The following is a 19,187-nucleotide window of genomic DNA, read 5'->3' as shown; positions in this document are numbered from 1 at the left end:
CATTAACAATTAAAACTAAAACTCATTATTCTAGCAAAATTTAAATAATAAAGAAAAAATGCAATTTAAATAAATAATTTTAGAAATAGATTTTACTGGATAAATAATTGTTCAATAAGTATGATTTTTCAAAATTTGGCAACACTTTGATTTTTTTTATAATTTGGAAAATTCTTAAATGTGTACCACCTATAATCATTGTTTATTTTGTATGTTTTATTGATAAAGAATTGTAATTGACTTAATATTTTTTTTATTGTGCTCATATCGTTATCTTTATTGTGGGTATCTAAAATATATTTTGAGAGTGATTAATTTGTATTCTTTCTTAACATAACATTATATGACAGACTAACATATTGATTAAAAAGATGGTTGGGGATAACTTTCATGTAGTGCAAAATCATGAACCAATAAGTGAAATAAATTAGATGAAGTCACATCTTGTGAATTTCATTAACTTTGATATTATATATTTCCAAATAAAAGTTTGACTATATTTTCAAACATTTAAATTAATATATAATTGTTTTTTCGATTTTAGTGTATTAGCCACATGTGGAAATTTTGTTTCACTAATGCAAAGTTTTTATTTGAAAGAATGTTTAGTTGGAAAGTTAGGTTTTGGGTTTTGAAAATAAAGTTTCTAATCCTGTAAGAAGTCAAGTGATAATAAAAAGTTTCCTACTAAATATGTCTCATACTATGCAAAAATCACAATTTTTTACTATTTAAACTAATGAGTTAATTGAATCTGGCTGTAAATAAAACTGACATACTTTTAATGATCATTAAACATTTAAGATAATAAAAACAATGATATTCTTTATTCTTTTTTTTAATAACCAATACCATACTAGAAAGTAAAGTTTTTTTTTTTTTTAAATATGAAAAATTTAAGTGTTAGATTTTGACAAAAGTCACTTTCTTTGATACTATACCCAATCAAATGTATTGATGGAGTTTCAACCTTCACATTGTTCATAAAACTAACCCTATAATTCTCAAGGTGAAAATAACCTAATAATTCAATGATCAAAAGATAAACGATAAATCGTGATTCGTGATTACAACTATTACTTTTTCTTATTTCAGTTCAGAGTATTTTTTAATCTTATTACAGAAAGTAATAGATCATTATTCTAAAACAAGCATGAATCATAAAAATAAAATAGCAGAATGGCAACAAAATACAAATAAAAAAATAAAAGTAAATATATTTTTGTCTTTTAATTTGTAGTGAAAATTAAAAATAGTTATTCTTTAAAATTTTAGGCTAATTTAGTCTCCAATTTTATAAATAATGTGTGTATTTAGTAATTTTTATCAAATTTTTTTAAATTTAGTTGACATTTTAAACGTATTTCATGGTAGTATATGAATTATTCATATCTTTTAACTCATTTTCACTTCAATATTAATTGAGAAACACGTTTAAAACATCAAATAAACTTGGTTAAAAAGATTAAATTTACTTAATTTTTGAAAATAAATAACTAAATCAGTCTAAAAATTTAAAAATAAATTTAATTTAATTTTTACTTCAAGTTAAAAAATTTAAAACATATTTAACAAAAAAAATATATGCAAGTTTAGTTTGACTATCTATAACTCCAATAATAAATATTTTATGTACTGAAGGATAAAAGAAACAGTAAATAGTAAAAAAAATCAGAATCTTGATTGAGAAGCCATGAATGTAAAAAACAGAGAAGGAAAAATCTAATCTTTCACCTATATGAAAAAAGATTCTATTACCCCAAAAGTTTTGATGTATCTTAATCACTGCCTTTAATGCGTACAAGAAAAAAAAAACATTTTATTTCTTCTTATTAAAGTCACAATAACATTCTCATGTCCAACTCTACATCCCCGAGAGGAGTCTCACAGAGTAATAATTAGGATGCTGTCTCATAATTATATATATAAAAAATTCTTGAATATATTTTAATTTGTTTTTTTATGTATGTTTGATATAACAATATATTAAAAAAAATAAAAGAAGAATATTTGAAAAAAAGAGTCAACAGTCAATTTTGTTATATAAAGAGAAAATAATTACATTAACAAATTCTAAAAAACTATTGTACAGTTCTTAAGATTTATAATTCTCAAATATTTACATATATCATAATAAGAAAATATTAACTTCTATCCAAAGTCCAACAAAAATATCTTCTTTAATCTTTTTGTTCTTTAATTTCTTTTTCTAATGTATCTCTTTGTAATTTCTTATTTTTTTTTTCACATTCTCTTGTGGTTAATATAAGAAAACTCTTATGATCAGAAATAAAATTCTAAATCTTTTTATTAAATCATGTATATATATATATATATATATAATTACATGAATCAACCCGTCTTTATATTTTACATGAATCAATAATTAAATTAATTTATTAATTAATTCCATATGTATATCAATATATAAATCCGTATTTTTTTAAGAATGATATATAGTTGGTAAAAAACAAATAAAGCTTTGAGTATACATAAATTTGTATTTAATTTTTCAGTTTGCGAGGACATTTATGGCCTTTCACGTGAATGTCATAAAAGGGAAAGAAAACTAAGGAAAGAAAAAGTATGTACTGTGTGTTAGCGTAAATTTTATATATATATATATATATATATATATAAAATTTTATAGATAGAGAAGAGAGAGAAGATGACATGAGACAGTGATGAGAGTGTGGGAGTAGATGTGTAGCGGTAACCGTGCAACTGCAGAAAACCCCAAACCATTGTTGCTTTCAAACTACTACTCTCCTCGTGCACGCGCTCCTCCGCGCGTGCTCTTCGCCGCTTTCTCTCCCTTCTATAACGTGAACAACTCGTACAAGTTCCTCTCTCTCTCTCCAACAAATAACAAATAACAACTAACAACGAAGAATTTTCTTTGCCTTCGATTTATTAATTGCTCTTCGGAGCAAAACGATTTTCACGCTCTCAACAAAAAACTCTCCTCATTCTCCCAAGGTGCGTTTTTTCTGCAGATTCTCTTCTTCACTTTACCCAAATTTTCTGTTGCTCTTTTTTATTATTATATATTATTTATCATTCTATTTTTTCCTATTTTTTCGGCTCTCTTTTCTCCGCAGATTTGTTCTTCAATATCTTCGTACACTCTTTTTCCTTCTCCTCTATCGTTATGTTAATATCTGCAATTCTGTATTCGTTCCTATTCGTGTATAGGAGGTGTTTCCTTTTCTGGTAAAAAGGAAAAATTAAGAAAAACACGCTTTGATTTCACTTCTCGTCAATGCGGACTGCACAATGCGTGTGGAAGAGGCTGTTAAATCGCGATGTGTGAGGCTTTATAGAGGCACTCTTCTCTTCGGTGTTCGTCTTTCGTATTATTTAATAGTATACAAATGCAAAAATAAAGTAAATATTTTTGTCATATTAATTGGGTGTGTGGGATGTTGTTGTAGGTTTTTATGCTATTTGCTTTATGTCCATTTTAATCTTTTGAACGAGGCATTGTGGGTTGGATAGGCTTATTTTTGTGTATGCATGATTTCAATTTTTTTCCTTTAATTTTCTGTTTATTTAGTGTGTGGAACATATTTAATTTGATTTTCCTATCCTGCATTGTAGTTCCATTTATTGCGGGTCTATTATGTTCTTTTCGTGAGCCACATTCTTGTATTTGAGCTTATGAATTGTCGTTGTTTCTATAAAATGTAATGGTGTTTTTGTTTGTTGAAGTACAAGTTGAGATGAACAAGAAAAAACAAAACTTTCGTGTTAACATTGTTAGTTGTTTTTTCTTGATCTTGAGTAGCTGGAATTTTAGCTAAAGCAAGCTACTTGTCGTGTTAAACATTTGTCAATTACCATTTGTTAACATTATTTGGCGTGTTTTCAACATTGAGACTTTACTTTGTAATTTATTTTTCTATATATTTGACGTTGTGGAGTGGCAAGTCTTACATGACACAGCTTTGATCTTCTCACCTGTATAACAAAGTAGTAATGCTATATCTCTGTATTTTTTCAGGAAAGGGCCGTTCAATCATAGTTAATGGATTTAGAAGAGAAGTTCCTGGCTAAAGGTATGGTCCTGTGCTTCTTCGGTATGGTCTTTTAGAGGTTAATGACAATTCGTTTTTTCTTCGTGTGGTTTATGTAGCTGAGTGTTTGCTTGTGTAGTTTTAGTATTCTATTTTGACGTGTTAGTTCATTGAAAGTAAACCTTGGGTATGGTATAGTATACGACTGAAATTTGAGTTTGGGAAAGATGAACACGTGATTAAAAGTACTATTACCTACGTTGAATGTGTGTCTAGTGTTTTTGTTACGTTACCACGTACCAGTGTTCTTCCTTTGAATGTCATGCTGCCATATATTCCGATTATGTCTAACTATGTTGTTACTGTTATTTTCTTTCCTGACAAAGACCATGTTTTGTACAGTTCCAGACCAATGCATGATATAAATATAAATTTTGGAAGTGACAACTTGACATTTAGAAGCGTTTTTTACCATATATCATTGTTGTAATTTATATATTGTTTCCTCGTGATTTATTACATATCAATATTTTATGCTTGCTTGATGAGGAATCTTGAAACAAAAATGTTCCAACAAGATGGTGTTGAAGCTTCCTCTGCCCTCTGGGCTTATCATCTACGTGAATTTTGTTTGACCCGTGTGATAAAATATATTGTAGTTATTGGTAAAGTAAAATATGGTTATCCAATGATCTGATGTGCCCTGTTAGTATATTAGAGATTAATTCTGCTATTTTCTTAGGGTCCAGTGCCATTGATGTTATATCAGAGAGGGGCTTGTAATATCTTCTTAAAAATAAATTATGAACACATATGTTACCGATTAGTATAGTTGTATTTCCCCCTAAATCTGAAGGATATTGTTTTGGAACACAATTGTACCAATGGTTTGCATAAGAGGGGAATATCCAATAGCCTTCCCCTTCTCTTTTTTATTTTAAATTTGGAATGATGTTGTTCTAAGGGAAAAAACACAGACTGCCCTGTTGTATTGAAATGTTTTGCACTGTAAAACCTCTATCTTACCCTATTTATGAGAATGATAATAACACATTAATCTTAATACTAATCAAAATGGGTTGAAAGTAACTCAAACTTTTGTGACTATATTATGGGAGGTTATTAAAATTGTTGAAAAAACCTTCTATGATTAATTTTTTCTAATGGGATATTTCTTGGTTTTTCCATTTAATGATTTATAAGAGTATCCAATTATTTTCCCCTTAAACTTGGGGAGTTAAATTTGATCTTTTTTATAAACTGAGGATGGAAATAAATTGTCAGTAAATATTTTTACTACTTTGTGTTGATTTTCCATTTTAACTAACTACTTGGGCGTAACATTTTGTGGTTTTCATTTTAGAAATCCATGAGTTGTTTGCTGCTAAGAGTCCCAAAAACTGGCTATTTTACCTAAGAAGTGTAATCTATTAGGTGAAGATGCATTAATGGTTTATATTGACTTCTCTAACAATCGTTCTCATGGGAGAACCTTGTGGGCCCTCGTAGGATTTACAGTTACCATGTACTGGTCCACCTACCTTGTAATGAAATTCAACTTTTTATTAGGAAATTCTGGGCAGAAAATATCAAACACTGGATCAGTTTGTCATGAGAGGTTTTGATGTCATGGTATGAACTGAATGTTCAAAAAAATATTCTTGAAAATTATGTATAATTTGTTCAGCCTTTTGGCGTCATATAGTTAATAAGTTAGATAGTTGTTGTTTCATAGAATTTCTATCTTTGTCAATGAGGCATTAGAGGCAGTCTTTACTTGATGCACAAAGAAACTCCTAAGGCACTGATCTCATGTGGACCCTTTGACTACACCGAGCTGAACTGCAATTAGAAACTGGGATTATATCTTACCATAGTGTCAATGTTTACTAAATATTTTTTTGTTCATCTTAACAAGTACAATGAATTGAATGAGGTACATCATCCTTCTCCTGGAAACTATCGTGTTTAAAAAACCACGTTTCTTTATTAGTGTGATATTGATATGTAATTTGTTCACACGTTTAAGGTTAGATTACAGTAATAATATTCAATAATAAGAAATATCCACTTTTAATGATTATCATCACGGAGCAGGTTTTCTAACATGATGATTACATATTAATCTATTGTAGGGATTGATCAATAATTGCATTCCATATTTTTATGACATAATGTATAAAATTTCAAATTCCAATTGATGTCAGTTGAGATATAATCGGATATTGAATACAAAGCTTTGGTTTGTGCTTTCAGTTGCACAGACCCCCTGTTACATATTAAGGGTCATATCAAATTTATCTGCCACGCATTAGCTTTGGATGCTTTTCCATTAGATGCCACCATAGTAGTCAATTGGATGTTATAGCAGAGTGGAGCAGCTCTAGACCCCTACAGGACTCAAATAGTACAGCCGTTTTCAATAGGGGTCAAAATAGTGCTTTCTACATGTTATGGCAGTGCTACCATGTTTTAGATTTCAAAAATCTATTTCTACCACTAAAACAATATTGTTCAAGGTTTTCTTGATACAGCTGCGATTTGTCCTCCATTTTCTATTACATTCTTAGCTTCATAGATATAATATTTGAAACCCTTCTCTGTTAACCATTCCAGGAAAAGGTGCCTTTGATCCTTCTCACTTTATTCAAACTTTTTTTTTTCCTGTTATATGTTCGTCCTGATTCACACTGCTATTTTCTTTTTTTCTACTTATAGTTTTCCGTACCAAATCTTGACGCTACTTAACCATCATCTTTCATTATTTCACTTTATTATTATGCTTTATTTATCGAGAGTTTCTTTAGTTTTCTTTTTCTTTATTTGAGTATTCAGTTGTCTAATGTATGAACTATTTGTTTGCATTTAAAATGACGAACATCTTGCTATAGTTGGCCACCATGTGCCATCTGAGATCTATAACTGTGGTTGCTACATTGTTTCTATGAAGTTGCTTTCTTAGCCAGCGCCCCCTCGCCCCTCCGCCCCCACAATCAATTTTCCATGTAACCTTCCATTTACTTAAGGTATTTGATTTAATTAGTGTGGATTATCATATCATATCGATTATATGTAAATAGGGGAACAAATATATAACTATTAGTTAGGGATTCTCTTATATTGTACCGTTAATTAATTTATTCCCTGATTATAATAAAGCTGTGTGTGGAATAATACACACTTTTGGTTAATCCTATATAGAAAGCCCGTTGTTGATACTTCTCTGCTTCACCAGTCTTCATTGTGAATATTCTTACTTCTGATGTGAAAATCCGATCCTATTATTTGGAATTTATTAAGAAGATCACGTCATAAATGTATCCATTTTCAGGATGGCTCGAGACTTATATCTGTCCTATTGCATGATAGCTTATAATCTGGGTGTTTAGTTCAAAATCTGCGCAATCTGTCTGGAGGAACTTGATTCCAGGTCTTTCCCTTGGTAGATGTTCATCTAGAAGTAGAACTGCATTAGTTATTTTGTATTTGTGTTTCTATGGCCGGTCACCTTTAATGATTTTGCCTAATGTTGTTTGCTATTACCATCTCTTAATTTAAACCTCAATGTTTTTGCAGATTTCAAAAGCTTATAAATTTTACAATGGATTGGTTCCATTTTGTTTCTGTTGATGCAAAGGGGAATGTTTCATATAAAGAACTTTGTCCTCTAAGTAGCTAGCGGATGTATTTTCTTGTCAAATGGTTTTGTTCACAATAGTGTCAAAGCAGTTTAAAGTTCGTATGCAACAGTACTTGGATAACATGTAAATGTGGTCAAATTTTCTCGTGGTTTGCACATAATCATTTGTAAATTGTTCTCCTTAATTTGCACTTTCATATGGAATTAGCTATATAATTTGGTGTTGTTAGCTCTGTTGCTGGATGTTTGGTTGGTTTACTCAATCAACTCTGGAGTGTATCATCCATGTACAATGGTCTAAGGCGCTTATAAGTGCCTTAAAACATGGGCGGAAGTATGACTGATTTATTTGTGGAAAGAAATGGAATCAGTTATATTGTATTCGATCTGAAGGTTTAATCTGTCCCTACTCCTAATGGTTTAACTTCGCAAATATCACTCTTACATGTGCACTTCTTTGATGGAACCTGAAGTCAACTAATAATTTATTGCATTCATATTTTACTCCTATATAGTCTTTGTCTATCTCTGCTGTTTGTGTTGTGTATCCAAGCCCTAATTTAATCGTTTGAAGTTTAACTATTGTTTTTCCCAAATACTACTACAATTGTTTTTTTTTTTCTGTCCAGTTTCTGGTGTTCAAAGCCTTTCTTCCAGTGTGCAAAGTACTCCAGAAAAAAACGGCCATTCAGATGGTGCTTCAAAAAGTTCAGAACTCCTTCAGCAGTTCCTAAAATGTGGTGTGAAGAAGGAACTTCTTCGAACGTGTTTTGATAAGGACAAAAAAAACATTTCAATTAAAAGCAGGATGACTGAAACTAAGTCAACTGGAAAGATGATTAAGAAACAAGACACCAAAAAGGTTTCTAGTTTCAGCCACCAACCATCTAGAAAGCAGTCTCGGAAGGGTGAAAATCCCACTCGACTCATACCTCCTCCTGACCAGTCTTCTGATTTTGGCCATTCAAACACTTGGATCTGTAAAAATGCTGCTTGTAGGGCAGTTCTGTCTATAGATGACACATTCTGTAGAAGATGCTCTTGCTGTATTTGTCACCTTTTTGATGATAACAAGGATCCTAGTCTTTGGTTGGTATGCACATCTGAGTCTACTCAAGGGGACTCCTGTGGGTTGTCTTGCCATATTGAATGCGCCCTTCTACATAAAAAGGTGGGGGTTGTTGATCATGGGCAACTGATGCAGCTAGATGGTGGTTATTGTTGTGCATCCTGTGGTAAAGTTACGGGGATACTCGGGTAAGTAATTTTGTTTACATGTACGGTGGATAATATTTGTCATTCCTCCTTCCACCTTGTTATTGATATACTGAAGTTTTTTGTTGTTTATAAACATGATTTTGAATAGAACACTGGCATTGTTTGATTCATCTAGCTAACACTTACCTAATGGACTTGGTTGTTTTTGTTGTTGATATATGGTATACTAAGGTTTTTGGTGAATAACGGTTTGGGTTTATGATAGAAGAAGTTTATTTATTGGAGAAGAGTGACATTAAATTACTCACAAAATGCACATAACTTGCTGTCTAGACTCAGACTTTTAGGAAGTAGCAGAGTTGTGTCCAAATTACTGGAGAACAATACGCATGTATCCCCTTATTGAATTATTCTCTCCTATCATACTTGCATCAACATAGCAGTTAATCTATTAATAACATAACTGCTGATGATAGTTATTATTACACCAATTTTAATATGTTTGTAAGTAAAGTTTTAGATCCATTTTGGCTTGGTGATTCATGTTTATTTATTTCAGATGTTGGAAGAAGCAGCTAAATATTGCTAAGGATGCCCGACGTGTGGATGTACTCTGTTACAGGATATATTTGAGCTACAGGCTCCTAGATGGAACCACAAAATTCAAAGACTTGCATCAAATAGTACAAGAGGCGAAGGCTAAGCTAGAGACAGAAGTTGGCCCTGTGAATGGCGTTTCTGCCAAGATGGCTCGAGGCATTGTCAGCAGACTCCCTATTGCCAATGATATACAGAAACTCTGTTCACTTGCTATTGAGAAAGCTGATAGCTGGCTTGCCACTGTTCACAATGCAAATTCAGATTCTACAGGTTGGAATTAATGCTCTTTAGTTTTTTTTTATTATTATTATATACTTTGAGGGAAGGACTTAAATTTCTGACTTTTCGGTCTCATTTATTCTGGACATGATGGTATATTTATAACTCGCAGGGGGTTCACTTCCTGCTGCTTGCAAGTTTGTTTTTGAAGAGGTAACAACTTCCTCAGTGAAAATCATTTTAATTGAATTATCAAATATATGTTCTGAGGAGATTAAGGGATACAAGCTTTGGTATTACACGAGTCGGGATGAATCACCCTCCAAAGATCCTGTTTCCGTGTTTCCCAAATCTCAGAGGAGGATTTTGATATCCAATCTCAAGCCTTGCACAGAATATACTTTTCGGATTATATCTTACACAGATACACGTGACCTGGGTCATTCTGAGGCTAAGTGTTTTACCAAGAGCATTGAGGTAATTAAAAACAACCCTTCACCGGCTGTCCCTATGAATCATGAAAAAGAGAGCCTTCTATCTAGGGGGAATTCTTCGGGATCCAAGATGGTGCCAAATGACGCAATGGGCAACTATGGATTCAAGGTTCGAGACCTTGGGAAAATTTTGCGTCTTGCTTGGGCTCAAGAACAAGGTTACTTGGAAGAGTTTTGTTGTGCCAATACGAAAAATTGCTGTGGTCAGAGTGAACGGTTAGATAAACCAAGAATTCCAGAAGCACAGTTGCCCTCAGTTTCTAGAGGCCTTGATTTAAATGTTGTTTCAGTTCCTGATTTAAATGAAGAGCTAACACCTCCTTTTGAGTATTCTAGGGATGAAGATAATGGTTGCTCTTTGTTGCACACAGTGGAGGGGGACGATGATGCAGCTTCTCATGATCTAGAGAAAAATGGTTTAGCAAGATCACATGGGAGTGGGGATTCTCAAACCTGGACCCATGGGCCAACGGGAGAAGTATCTGCTGTTGATTCACGCTTAGATATGTGCAGAAAAAGGATAGCAAGCACAATGGAAGAGACACATGATTGTGACAGCACTTTAATTAACGGTTCTCCATTACGCATATCTGATGGTTCATGTTCCTTGGATGAGAACTTTGAGTATTGTGTGAAAGTAATTCGTTGGCTAGAATGTGAGGGTCACATCAAACAGGAATTTAGGTTGAAGTTGCTAACATGGTTTAGTTTAAGGGCGACAGAGCAGGAACGGAGGGTGGTTAATACCTTCATTCAGACTCTTATGGATGATCCGAGTAGTTTGGCAGGGCAGCTGGTAGACTCTTTTTCTGATATTATATCAAACAAGAGGCAAAAAAATGGATTCAGTATTAAAGCGGGGGCATCAAATTAAGGGTGAACCCACCATACAAGTTTGTCATTTGCTTCAAGCTTTCCATTTTATCTTTTTCTGTCCAAAAAAATCACCCTCTGATTGTTTTTCGTTGTACGGGCATTTTCTAAAAATTAATCCATCTTCCAAGGGATTCATTTTTGTTGCAGACAGGTTTGTCTTGCTCAAAGGATATGCAATGATGATCGCAGAAACAGTAACTCATTTTTCCCAGGAGGGAGGATTTATGGACACGAAGTTTCAGGATGTAGGGGGCATTCATTTCTATTGATTTTGGTAATGAATTTAATTACGGAAGATGTTAGTATTGAAACTTTCTTCTCATGACCTTTATTTGAAGAAGGTACATGATTCAATTGCTGATTTGATTTTTATGTCATTCTTTTGACATCTTTGTTCCCCGCACTAATGAGCCGGTTAATGAAAGTACTTGCTTCAATCAATTGTGGGTAAAACAATGTGCTTCTGCATGTGATTTTCTAGATGAGTGGTTCATCTGATTACGCTTAAAATGGGTATTGGAGACCTTAATCTACTTGGATGCAATAAACTAGGTAAATTAGTCAAATAATTTATGGGGTTACGTTTGGCATCAGACTGCATGCATGCAAGGGTTCAATTTCGACCATGCTGTCATTGTTCATTATATAGTCTATCCCTAGAAAAGCTCTTGTCTAGATACTAGTCATTGTACCAGAGCGACGCACGGGTTAATTTGATTTTAAATTTTTTTATAATTACTAAAAAAATGTAATAAAAAGTGACCTATTTAAATAAAATATAGATCAAAATTTACATTTTCAAAGTTTCATCTTTTGTAGCATTTGAACAATGAAATCGTGTTCAGGTGAACAAAATGATATATATATATATATATATATATATATATATATATATATATATATATATATATATATATATATACACACACATTTTTCCTTGTAGCATACCTTAACTTAATACAAAGAAACCAAAAACGATGTCTTGAATCAGTTTACTTGAGATAATCATGTGAGATGGAAGAAACATCGACAGTTCACATAGCAGTAATTAATATTGTACTTTACCATGGAAAGGAACCTAAGTTAGTTTATGTAGAGATTAGTACAAATCAAGTGGCACTGATCAATGGCTGTCAATCAATATATAAATTATTATTTTCTGAAATGATTATATGATTAGAGTTACTGATAAGGCAATGGCTATTCCTACCTATTCCTAGGGGTGCTACGATTTTGAGAAATGTTTTATAAAAAAGTATGCGTCTATCTCCATATATGCACGTAGTACTCTTTTGATGCTTAACACTTAGTGAACCGTCTATAGTGTTGTGAAATGATTTTCGTTTATAAAAGGTTTGCCTAATGAGTAGGTGGGTTAAGTTTTATCATACATCCTAAAATCTATGACGTATTTCAAATCATGATCACTTTCTTGCCACGAGTTGAGGGATTCGGAGATTAGTAAACCAGAAAACGCTTGCACATGAATCTAAGGCTACTCAAACTTACAGTGGCAGCTGGATACATCTTTTAGATCCCCGGGGATTTATATCGACGTACTTTGAACTATGTGTTCTGAACATTATTCGTAGAATTGCAGAAAGAAAATAAAGAACAACCTATTTTTCTTCGCTTAGAAAAATGTTAACCAATCAATATACCTAATAATGAAACAGACTTTCCATAATGAAAAAATGATTGACATGCCGACGGATCAAAAATCTTAAGTCAGTCAAGTATTACATTTATACACTTTCAATTACACAGATTTTGGTTCATTATTTGGAGGTATGAAAAAGATAAATCATTAATTATTGCGTGTCTTTTAGCGTGAAAGCGTGTAGAGCATGCACGCTAAATGATTTTCAAAAGTCTACTATACAAGCCTTATACCAAACAAGAATGAACAAAAAGATGAAGCAGGAGCAGGGTGTTGAAGCGAAAAAGATTCATGAAAACAAACACTCAAAAGTCCAGTTATAGGAGGCTCTTGCAAAAGGAATTTGTAAACCTGTTCGTAATCAATTTTAAAAGTATCAGACATTATGATGTTTGTGATTTTCAGTACAAAAAAAATAACTTAGACTTGCTATTAGTGTTTCTATATATTAAATATTTTGATGTCGTATATGTTATTTGGAGATTATATTTCGTATCATCTATTCATGGACATAAGTATCCCATAATCATCGTAAATGATATTTTAGATATACCTAGATTCTTCCTTTAACACAAAAATTGAAAATAACAAAAAATAATTTAAAATTTAATTAATTTAATCAAAATAAAATTTGAAACTAGCATGAATATTATTAAAAATTATAATGACAATGACTTTTTATGGTTCTTGTGTAAATTCCCCACAACAAAAAATGATAGTAGAATGAAAATGTAATTATTTGTTAAATATAACTATAACTCTCATGTTTTGTATGTTTTACACGTTATGAATAAACATGTTTCCCACACACATGATTGCTTACTTTTCTTTGCATTTATGATAATTTTTTTTTCATAATTTAATATTGACTTTGCATAAACTAATGTATGAGTTTTTATTTTTATTTTTTTTAACTTACTCAAATATAATTTTCAATTCATATACAAACTAATTTAAACATATGTGGCAATTATTTCATATTTTTCTGAAAATAGTAATGAATAAATTTATTGAACACAATTATTAGCTTTTGGGTAATTTAGAGATTAGGATTTTTGTCCAAAATTGAGACATAACTAATAGTTACAAAACTAATCATTCATTGTGAGAAAATAGTTGTAAGCTTGCTATTATTGCCTATGAATAATAGAAAATAAAACCCCACCATACCTAATGTCAAGGATTTCAACAAATTTTGCGGGTTCCACCATATCCGTGATTTTAATTAGTGTTGATAAATTAAATACATAATATCTTTATTTTATGAACTCTTTTCTTCCTACCACAGATTTAGCTTTCTAAATCAATTTCAAATTAACTTTTCTTTTTACTTTCTAATAAAATATAAACACTTTTCTTTAGAATTTTTTCTCGTGAAAATAATATATTATTAAATTTTAAAAAAAATACATGTATAATTTGGAACTATTTTCAGTGATTAGTAATAATTAACTAAAATTTGATAGAAGAAAACGGTTTAGTCGGAACTGTGTGCTCTCGCTGCCCGCGCCGTACGGAGTCATCAAACATAACGACGTTGACGTCAATCTAATTTCCACTTTTTATTTATTTCTTAAATTTGACTTTTACTTTATATCAAACAAAAGGCACCCAATTCACGCTTCCCCAATGTCACAACCAGAGACGGAACTACGTTGGGACTAAGGGGGGCCATGGCCCCCCAATTTTTTTTGGTTAAATTTAATTTAATATATAATTTTAAATAATTTTTTTCAAATTTAATATTTTAATAAATATTTACACATTTATATTTTTTATGTTTTCTTTTTCACATTTATTTTTTAATTTAATTTTTTAAACATTTTTTAAATAAAAATAATTATTTTATTAATATTATTTTTAAATGGTTATTTGTTTAATTTAATTATTTTTTATTTTTTAAAATTGAACCATTAATTATACTAAAATTATAAAAATTATTTATATCTAATTTTATAATTATAATAATAATTATTGTAATTTTATTATTTTTTATTATCATAAAAAAGTAAATACAATGTCTTGACTAGTTTATATAAAAATTTTAGGATTACTCTTTTGGTTCCTATTTTCGTTCAAAAATATTAAGTTGGTCATCTAGTTTCTTTTTTAATCTCAATTTGATCTAAATTTTAAAAAATTATGTAATTTTGTCATTTTTCGTTAAATTTATTAAATCAAATCAATAATTTTTCATCAAAATTGAAGTTGTGAATGATTTGCTTTGTTGGTATAATTGGCATAATCGTAGTATCAATTTTGATGAAAAATCTTTGTTCCGATTGAAAAAATTTAACGAAAAAGATAAAATTGCATTAATTTTATGAGATCGAGACCAAATTGAAACTAAAAAACACTATAGGTCTAATATGATATTTTTAGACAAAAAAATGGACCAAATAATAATTTAACCAAAATTTTGGCACCCCCAACATATTGTATGAAATTCCGCCACTGGTCACAACGTTGAAAAACTGGTGAGGTTCAACTAATGACTAAAAATCATGTTTCTTCAGTCAATTTCTTTTTTTCCTAAGAAACTAATAATTGCTATTAGATTTTAGTTATCATTATTTAAAAGTATGATATATAAATTTTAATTTTATAATATAAATCTATAAGCTTACTTCACTTATTTTTAGTTAATTCTTATTATATTATATTATTGGTTAAAATATTTTTTTTTCTTAATTTTCGTCAATTTTTGTTAAATAGGTTCAAATTTATTTTTGTGCTCAAATAGGTATCAATTTTTGTCAATTTGATTCAATTAGGTCCTAATTGGGTAATGCCGTTTAAATTGGTATCATTGCACTGTACAGTTGGCATTTCTATGTTAGGTTTTGCATTAGTAAACTTATGTGGCACTGTTTTAAGTTTATTCAGATCTTTAATCATATTTTTTTAAAATAAATTATAATTAAACATCTGATTAAACTTAAAACAGTGTCATGTCGGTTTATTAATGCAACACGTAATTGTACAGTGAAACATTACCAATTTAAACAGCATTACCCAATTAGAATATAATTGAATCAAATTGACAAAAATTGGAACCTATTTAAGCACAAAAGCAAAATTGGGACCTATTTGACAAAAATGGACGAAAATTGGAACAAAAAGATATTTTAACCTATATTATTATATTTGAAAACTTAAAATAATAGTATTTTATTGGTAGTTTAAATTCTTAACGTGTTTTCTTACTAGTTTAATTTAGTTTAGAAAATTTCCATTTAACTTAAACAGTATTTCCATGTGAACCATTCATGTGTATATAAAGGAAGTAATAAAGTATGGTGGTGTTATCAACAAGAAACTCTTTCTTTTTCTTTTTTACCAAAAACAATTAGTTTCTAAGATTTAACCCAACATTGGTAACCCAAACATGGCATCTAAAAGGTGTCTTTCGCAGGCTTTGAATGCCAGAATCCGAGGATCTGGCGCTGAAACTTTGGTGTTGGCTCATGGCTACGGAATGGAGCAATCGATGTGGGACAAAGTGGTTCCCTTGCTTGCCGAAAACTACCGTGTTGTTACGTTTGATTGGGTTTGTGCTGGAAGTGTGAAGAACGAGAAACTCTACGACCCTGTGAAGTATTCCTCATACGAAGCTTTTGCCGATGACTTGATCACTCTGTTGCAGGAGATGAACCTTAAAGCTGTCACTTATGTCGGAAGCTCCATGTCTGGCATCATTGGTTGCATTGCCTCTGTCAAAACTCCTCAACTCTTCAAAACCCTAATTCTCGTTGGTTCTTCCCCAAGGTATCTTTTCTTCATCTCTATTTTTGATATCTCACATCTTTTTAATTTCTATTCACTTATTCTTATGGTTACTGTTTCGTGTTACTCCACCAATGAGTTAAGGATTTTTGGAAACTCCATTATTACAAGTGAAGAAAACATGCATTAATTGCCGTTACTTTCGCCTACAGTTCTGAGACTGTAGGAAAAAAATAGACGTCTAAAAGATAAGGTCAAAGTTATTTAACAGGTTACCAAACTAAAAAATTAGTATTTGAATATTTATTATGTAATTTTTTTAATTGGGTTGTATTAAAATTGTCATATTTTTTACTATTTCAAGTTATCGTAAACTAACCTTATACAAAACCTTTCATTTGTTAAGTTTTGGTTGACATGTTTTAATTCCATGCTTGTTTTATCTGTGTTACAACAGTGAAAAAAAAAAGCACAAGTTTTAACTTCGAACATGCTATTTAAGTAGAGAAATGATTCTGTAACAAAATGAAAGGTTTTGGACGCGATTAAACTTTTAGAATGAAATATTTTCTTTTATCCTGAGTTATAATATAAGGAAATAAACTTATAATGCTTGTTAACTTTAAGTGTTGTAAAATGTTAATTATGTTTGGACATGTGATCATGATCACCCTTGGAATAGTTCGAGTGCAGCCGTCTGCAAGTGACTCTTAGTTTATGAGAAGCATAGGAAAAAAAATGATTGAATAGCTTTTTAATGGTTATATAATTAAATAATAAAACATATTTTTAAGATATAAGATAACAAAAATTAAAATTAAAAGGATAAGTCCTTCTAACTTTGTGTTATACGTAGGTTTCTGAATTCAGATGATTATGAGGGAGGCTTTAACAGGTCAGATATAGAACAGTTACTGTCCAACATAGAAAACAGCTATGAAAACTTTGTTTCTGCATTCGCTTCACTGATAGCAGATCCAAGTAATGAAGAGAGTGTGAAGAAATATGAAGAGGGGTTGAAGAACATGGGAGGTGAAGTTGGTCTCTCCTTAGCCAAAACCATATTCTACTCTGATTGGAGAGAGGTTCTTGAGAAGGTGGAGACTCCATGCACTATCATTCAGACCAAAAAGGACGCTGCTGTTCCGCTCAGCGTAGCACTGTACATGCAGAACAAAATCAAAGGGAAAGTTAGGTTGGAGATGATAGACACGCTTGGCCATTTTCCCCAGATAACTGCACACCTTCACTTTGTCCAAGTGCTCAAGGATGTTCTTGGTTCATAAAAATACATGTCATGTTATTAATACATTTTTAATATTTTATTAGCATATTATATATGCATGGTTTTTTGTTTTTCCAAACCTTTTGTGTGTGTTCTTCTTTCTATTAATTAATAAAAAAGTAGTGCATCGTATTTGTATTTCATTCTAAGCTTTATTTTTCTTCCACTCTTTCCGAAATGTAATTAATATGAATGACAATTTCCTCCACTCCGACAAGCACACCCCTGTTTTCTACCATCCCCATAGACACTCCATCTCCTTGAAATTTCGATATTTGGTACGTGTTTACATTTCAAAGAGTCAAAGGAGAAATCCAATTCACATGTTTTCCTTCTACGTCTTTACATTTTTATAAGTCAAAGGAGAAATCAAATTCATATGTTTCCTTGTACGTATTTATACGTTTTTGTAGAGCGAAAGGAGAAATCAAACCTCATATTATGATAGGCTTTCGTTATTAAGCAACCGAAGCATATATCCTAACTCGTAAGAATAAGTTTCGATTAGGAATGAAATCCTTGTCTAAAGGTTTATTATAATTTAAAAAATGTCATTGCTATTTTAAAATAATTTATGGTAGAAGTATAAGTTTCGATTCTTTGACCGCTACTTATATTTTGATAGGTTTTGGTTCTCTCAAATAACATAAGCTTATTAAAGAATTTAAGATTTTCATATGTTTAGGGTTAATTTTTGTGAAATTTAAAAATATTTTACTTGAGCGTCAGAAGTATAGCTTTCGATCCTTTGAATAACCAAAGCCTATATCCTAACTTATAAAAATAGGCTTAAGTTGTGTGGGGAACCTCTACCTATAGATCTTTTATAATTTTTTGAAACTATAGAAATATGAGATTTTGATAATTTGATATTTAAATTTTTATTCTTATAACCTCTGCCTATAGATTTGATATAACATTTTGAAGGTATAAAACTATGAGATTTTCATAATTTGATATTAAAAAATATTTATTTTTATCTTGTGAAGGTCTTTTACTAAAAAAAGACAAAATTTATCAATAATTCAAAATTTTCAACATCCACAACTCGATCGGTAAATTGATAGTTAGTAAAATTGACCAACAGATTATTTAAATCTATCAATAATTATCAACGATAAAAAAATTGTCAATAATGATCGACAACCAAAATGTGTAGATAAATATTTGCGGGTAGATATTAATAATTACACAATTTTAGTCATTAATAAAATTTATATGTAAAAATCATGATTATGTCTTCTCTTTCCTCTCTTATTCTTTTTTCCTTTTTCTTTTTCTTATTCTTCTTCCTTTCCTCCTCTTCTTCCTCCTAGTCCTCCTCAACCGTTGTCACTATTGTTACCACCTCCTCCATCTTCTCATTCTCTTCATTTTTCTCCTCTTTTGTCTTTGACTGAGTGTCACTGTTGTCATGGCCTCCACTGTTGTCCCATTATTGCATTATCGTTGG

At 30.9% G+C, this 19,187-nt stretch overlaps 2 protein-coding genes across 8 annotated transcripts; both read left to right on the top strand.

The window, feature by feature from the left end:
• The first annotated feature begins 2,821 nt into the window (after positions 1 to 2,821).
• LOC114177918 (VIN3-like protein 1) lies at positions 2,822 to 11,504 on the top strand. 7 transcript variants are annotated; one of them, XM_028063521.2, is made up of 7 exons: positions 2,864 to 2,979; positions 4,004 to 4,058; positions 6,908 to 7,042; positions 7,348 to 7,446; positions 8,286 to 8,913; positions 9,434 to 9,744; positions 9,866 to 11,504. In XM_028063521.2, the coding sequence occupies exons 5-7, from the start codon at positions 8,465 to 8,467 to the stop codon at positions 11,059 to 11,061; spliced, it is 1,956 nt and encodes a 651-aa protein (XP_027919322.1). In that variant the 5' UTR covers positions 2,864 to 2,979; positions 4,004 to 4,058; positions 6,908 to 7,042; positions 7,348 to 7,446; positions 8,286 to 8,464; the 3' UTR covers positions 11,062 to 11,504. The 7 variants fall into 7 exon arrangements, with proteins under 7 accessions (XP_027919319.2, XP_085527384.1, XP_085527383.1 ...); XM_085671258.1 differs by lacking the exons at positions 6,908 to 7,042; positions 7,348 to 7,446 and adding an exon at positions 3,196 to 3,309 and having other exon boundaries at positions 2,849 to 2,979; XM_085671257.1 differs by lacking the exons at positions 6,908 to 7,042; positions 7,348 to 7,446 and adding an exon at positions 3,196 to 3,325 and having other exon boundaries at positions 2,849 to 2,979.
• Positions 11,505 to 16,026: 4,522 nt separating this feature from the next.
• On the top strand, positions 16,027 to 17,877 carry LOC114177391 (putative strigolactone esterase DAD2). The gene is made up of 2 exons (XM_028062713.2): positions 16,027 to 16,491; positions 17,306 to 17,877. Exons 1-2 carry the CDS (start codon positions 16,112 to 16,114, stop codon positions 17,733 to 17,735), a joined length of 810 nt encoding a protein of 269 aa, XP_027918514.2. The 5' UTR covers positions 16,027 to 16,111; the 3' UTR covers positions 17,736 to 17,877.
• The last annotated feature ends 1,310 nt before the right edge of the window (positions 17,878 to 19,187 follow it).

This window comes from Vigna unguiculata, chromosome 3 (assembly GCF_037176805.1).
Source record: "Vigna unguiculata cultivar grain cowpea cultivar isolate G323 ecotype 2 chromosome 3, ASM3717680v1, whole genome shotgun sequence".
Classification (NCBI taxonomy): Eukaryota; Viridiplantae; Streptophyta; class Magnoliopsida; order Fabales; family Fabaceae; genus Vigna; species Vigna unguiculata.
The sequence above is the reverse complement of the archived record's forward strand: the minus strand, read 5'-3'. Positions and strand labels throughout refer to the sequence as shown.

Excerpts from the sequence above, each read along its gene's own strand:
- LOC114177918 (XM_028063518.2), top strand. The coding sequence starts at position 4,028 with ATGGATTTAGAAGAGAAGTTCCTGGCTAAAG. Across the intron at positions 4,059-8,285 it reads AGAGAAGTTCCTGGCTAAAG|TTTCTGGTGTTCAAAGCCTT; the intron begins GTATGGTCCTGT and ends TTTTCTGTCCAG. Across the intron at positions 8,914-9,433 it reads AAAGTTACGGGGATACTCGG|ATGTTGGAAGAAGCAGCTAA; the intron begins GTAAGTAATTTT and ends TATTTATTTCAG.
- LOC114177391 (XM_028062713.2), top strand. The coding sequence starts at position 16,112 with ATGGCATCTAAAAGGTGTCTTTCGCAGGCTTTGAATGCCAGAATCCGA. Across the intron at positions 16,492-17,305 it reads CTCGTTGGTTCTTCCCCAAG|GTTTCTGAATTCAGATGATT; the intron begins GTATCTTTTCTT and ends TGTTATACGTAG.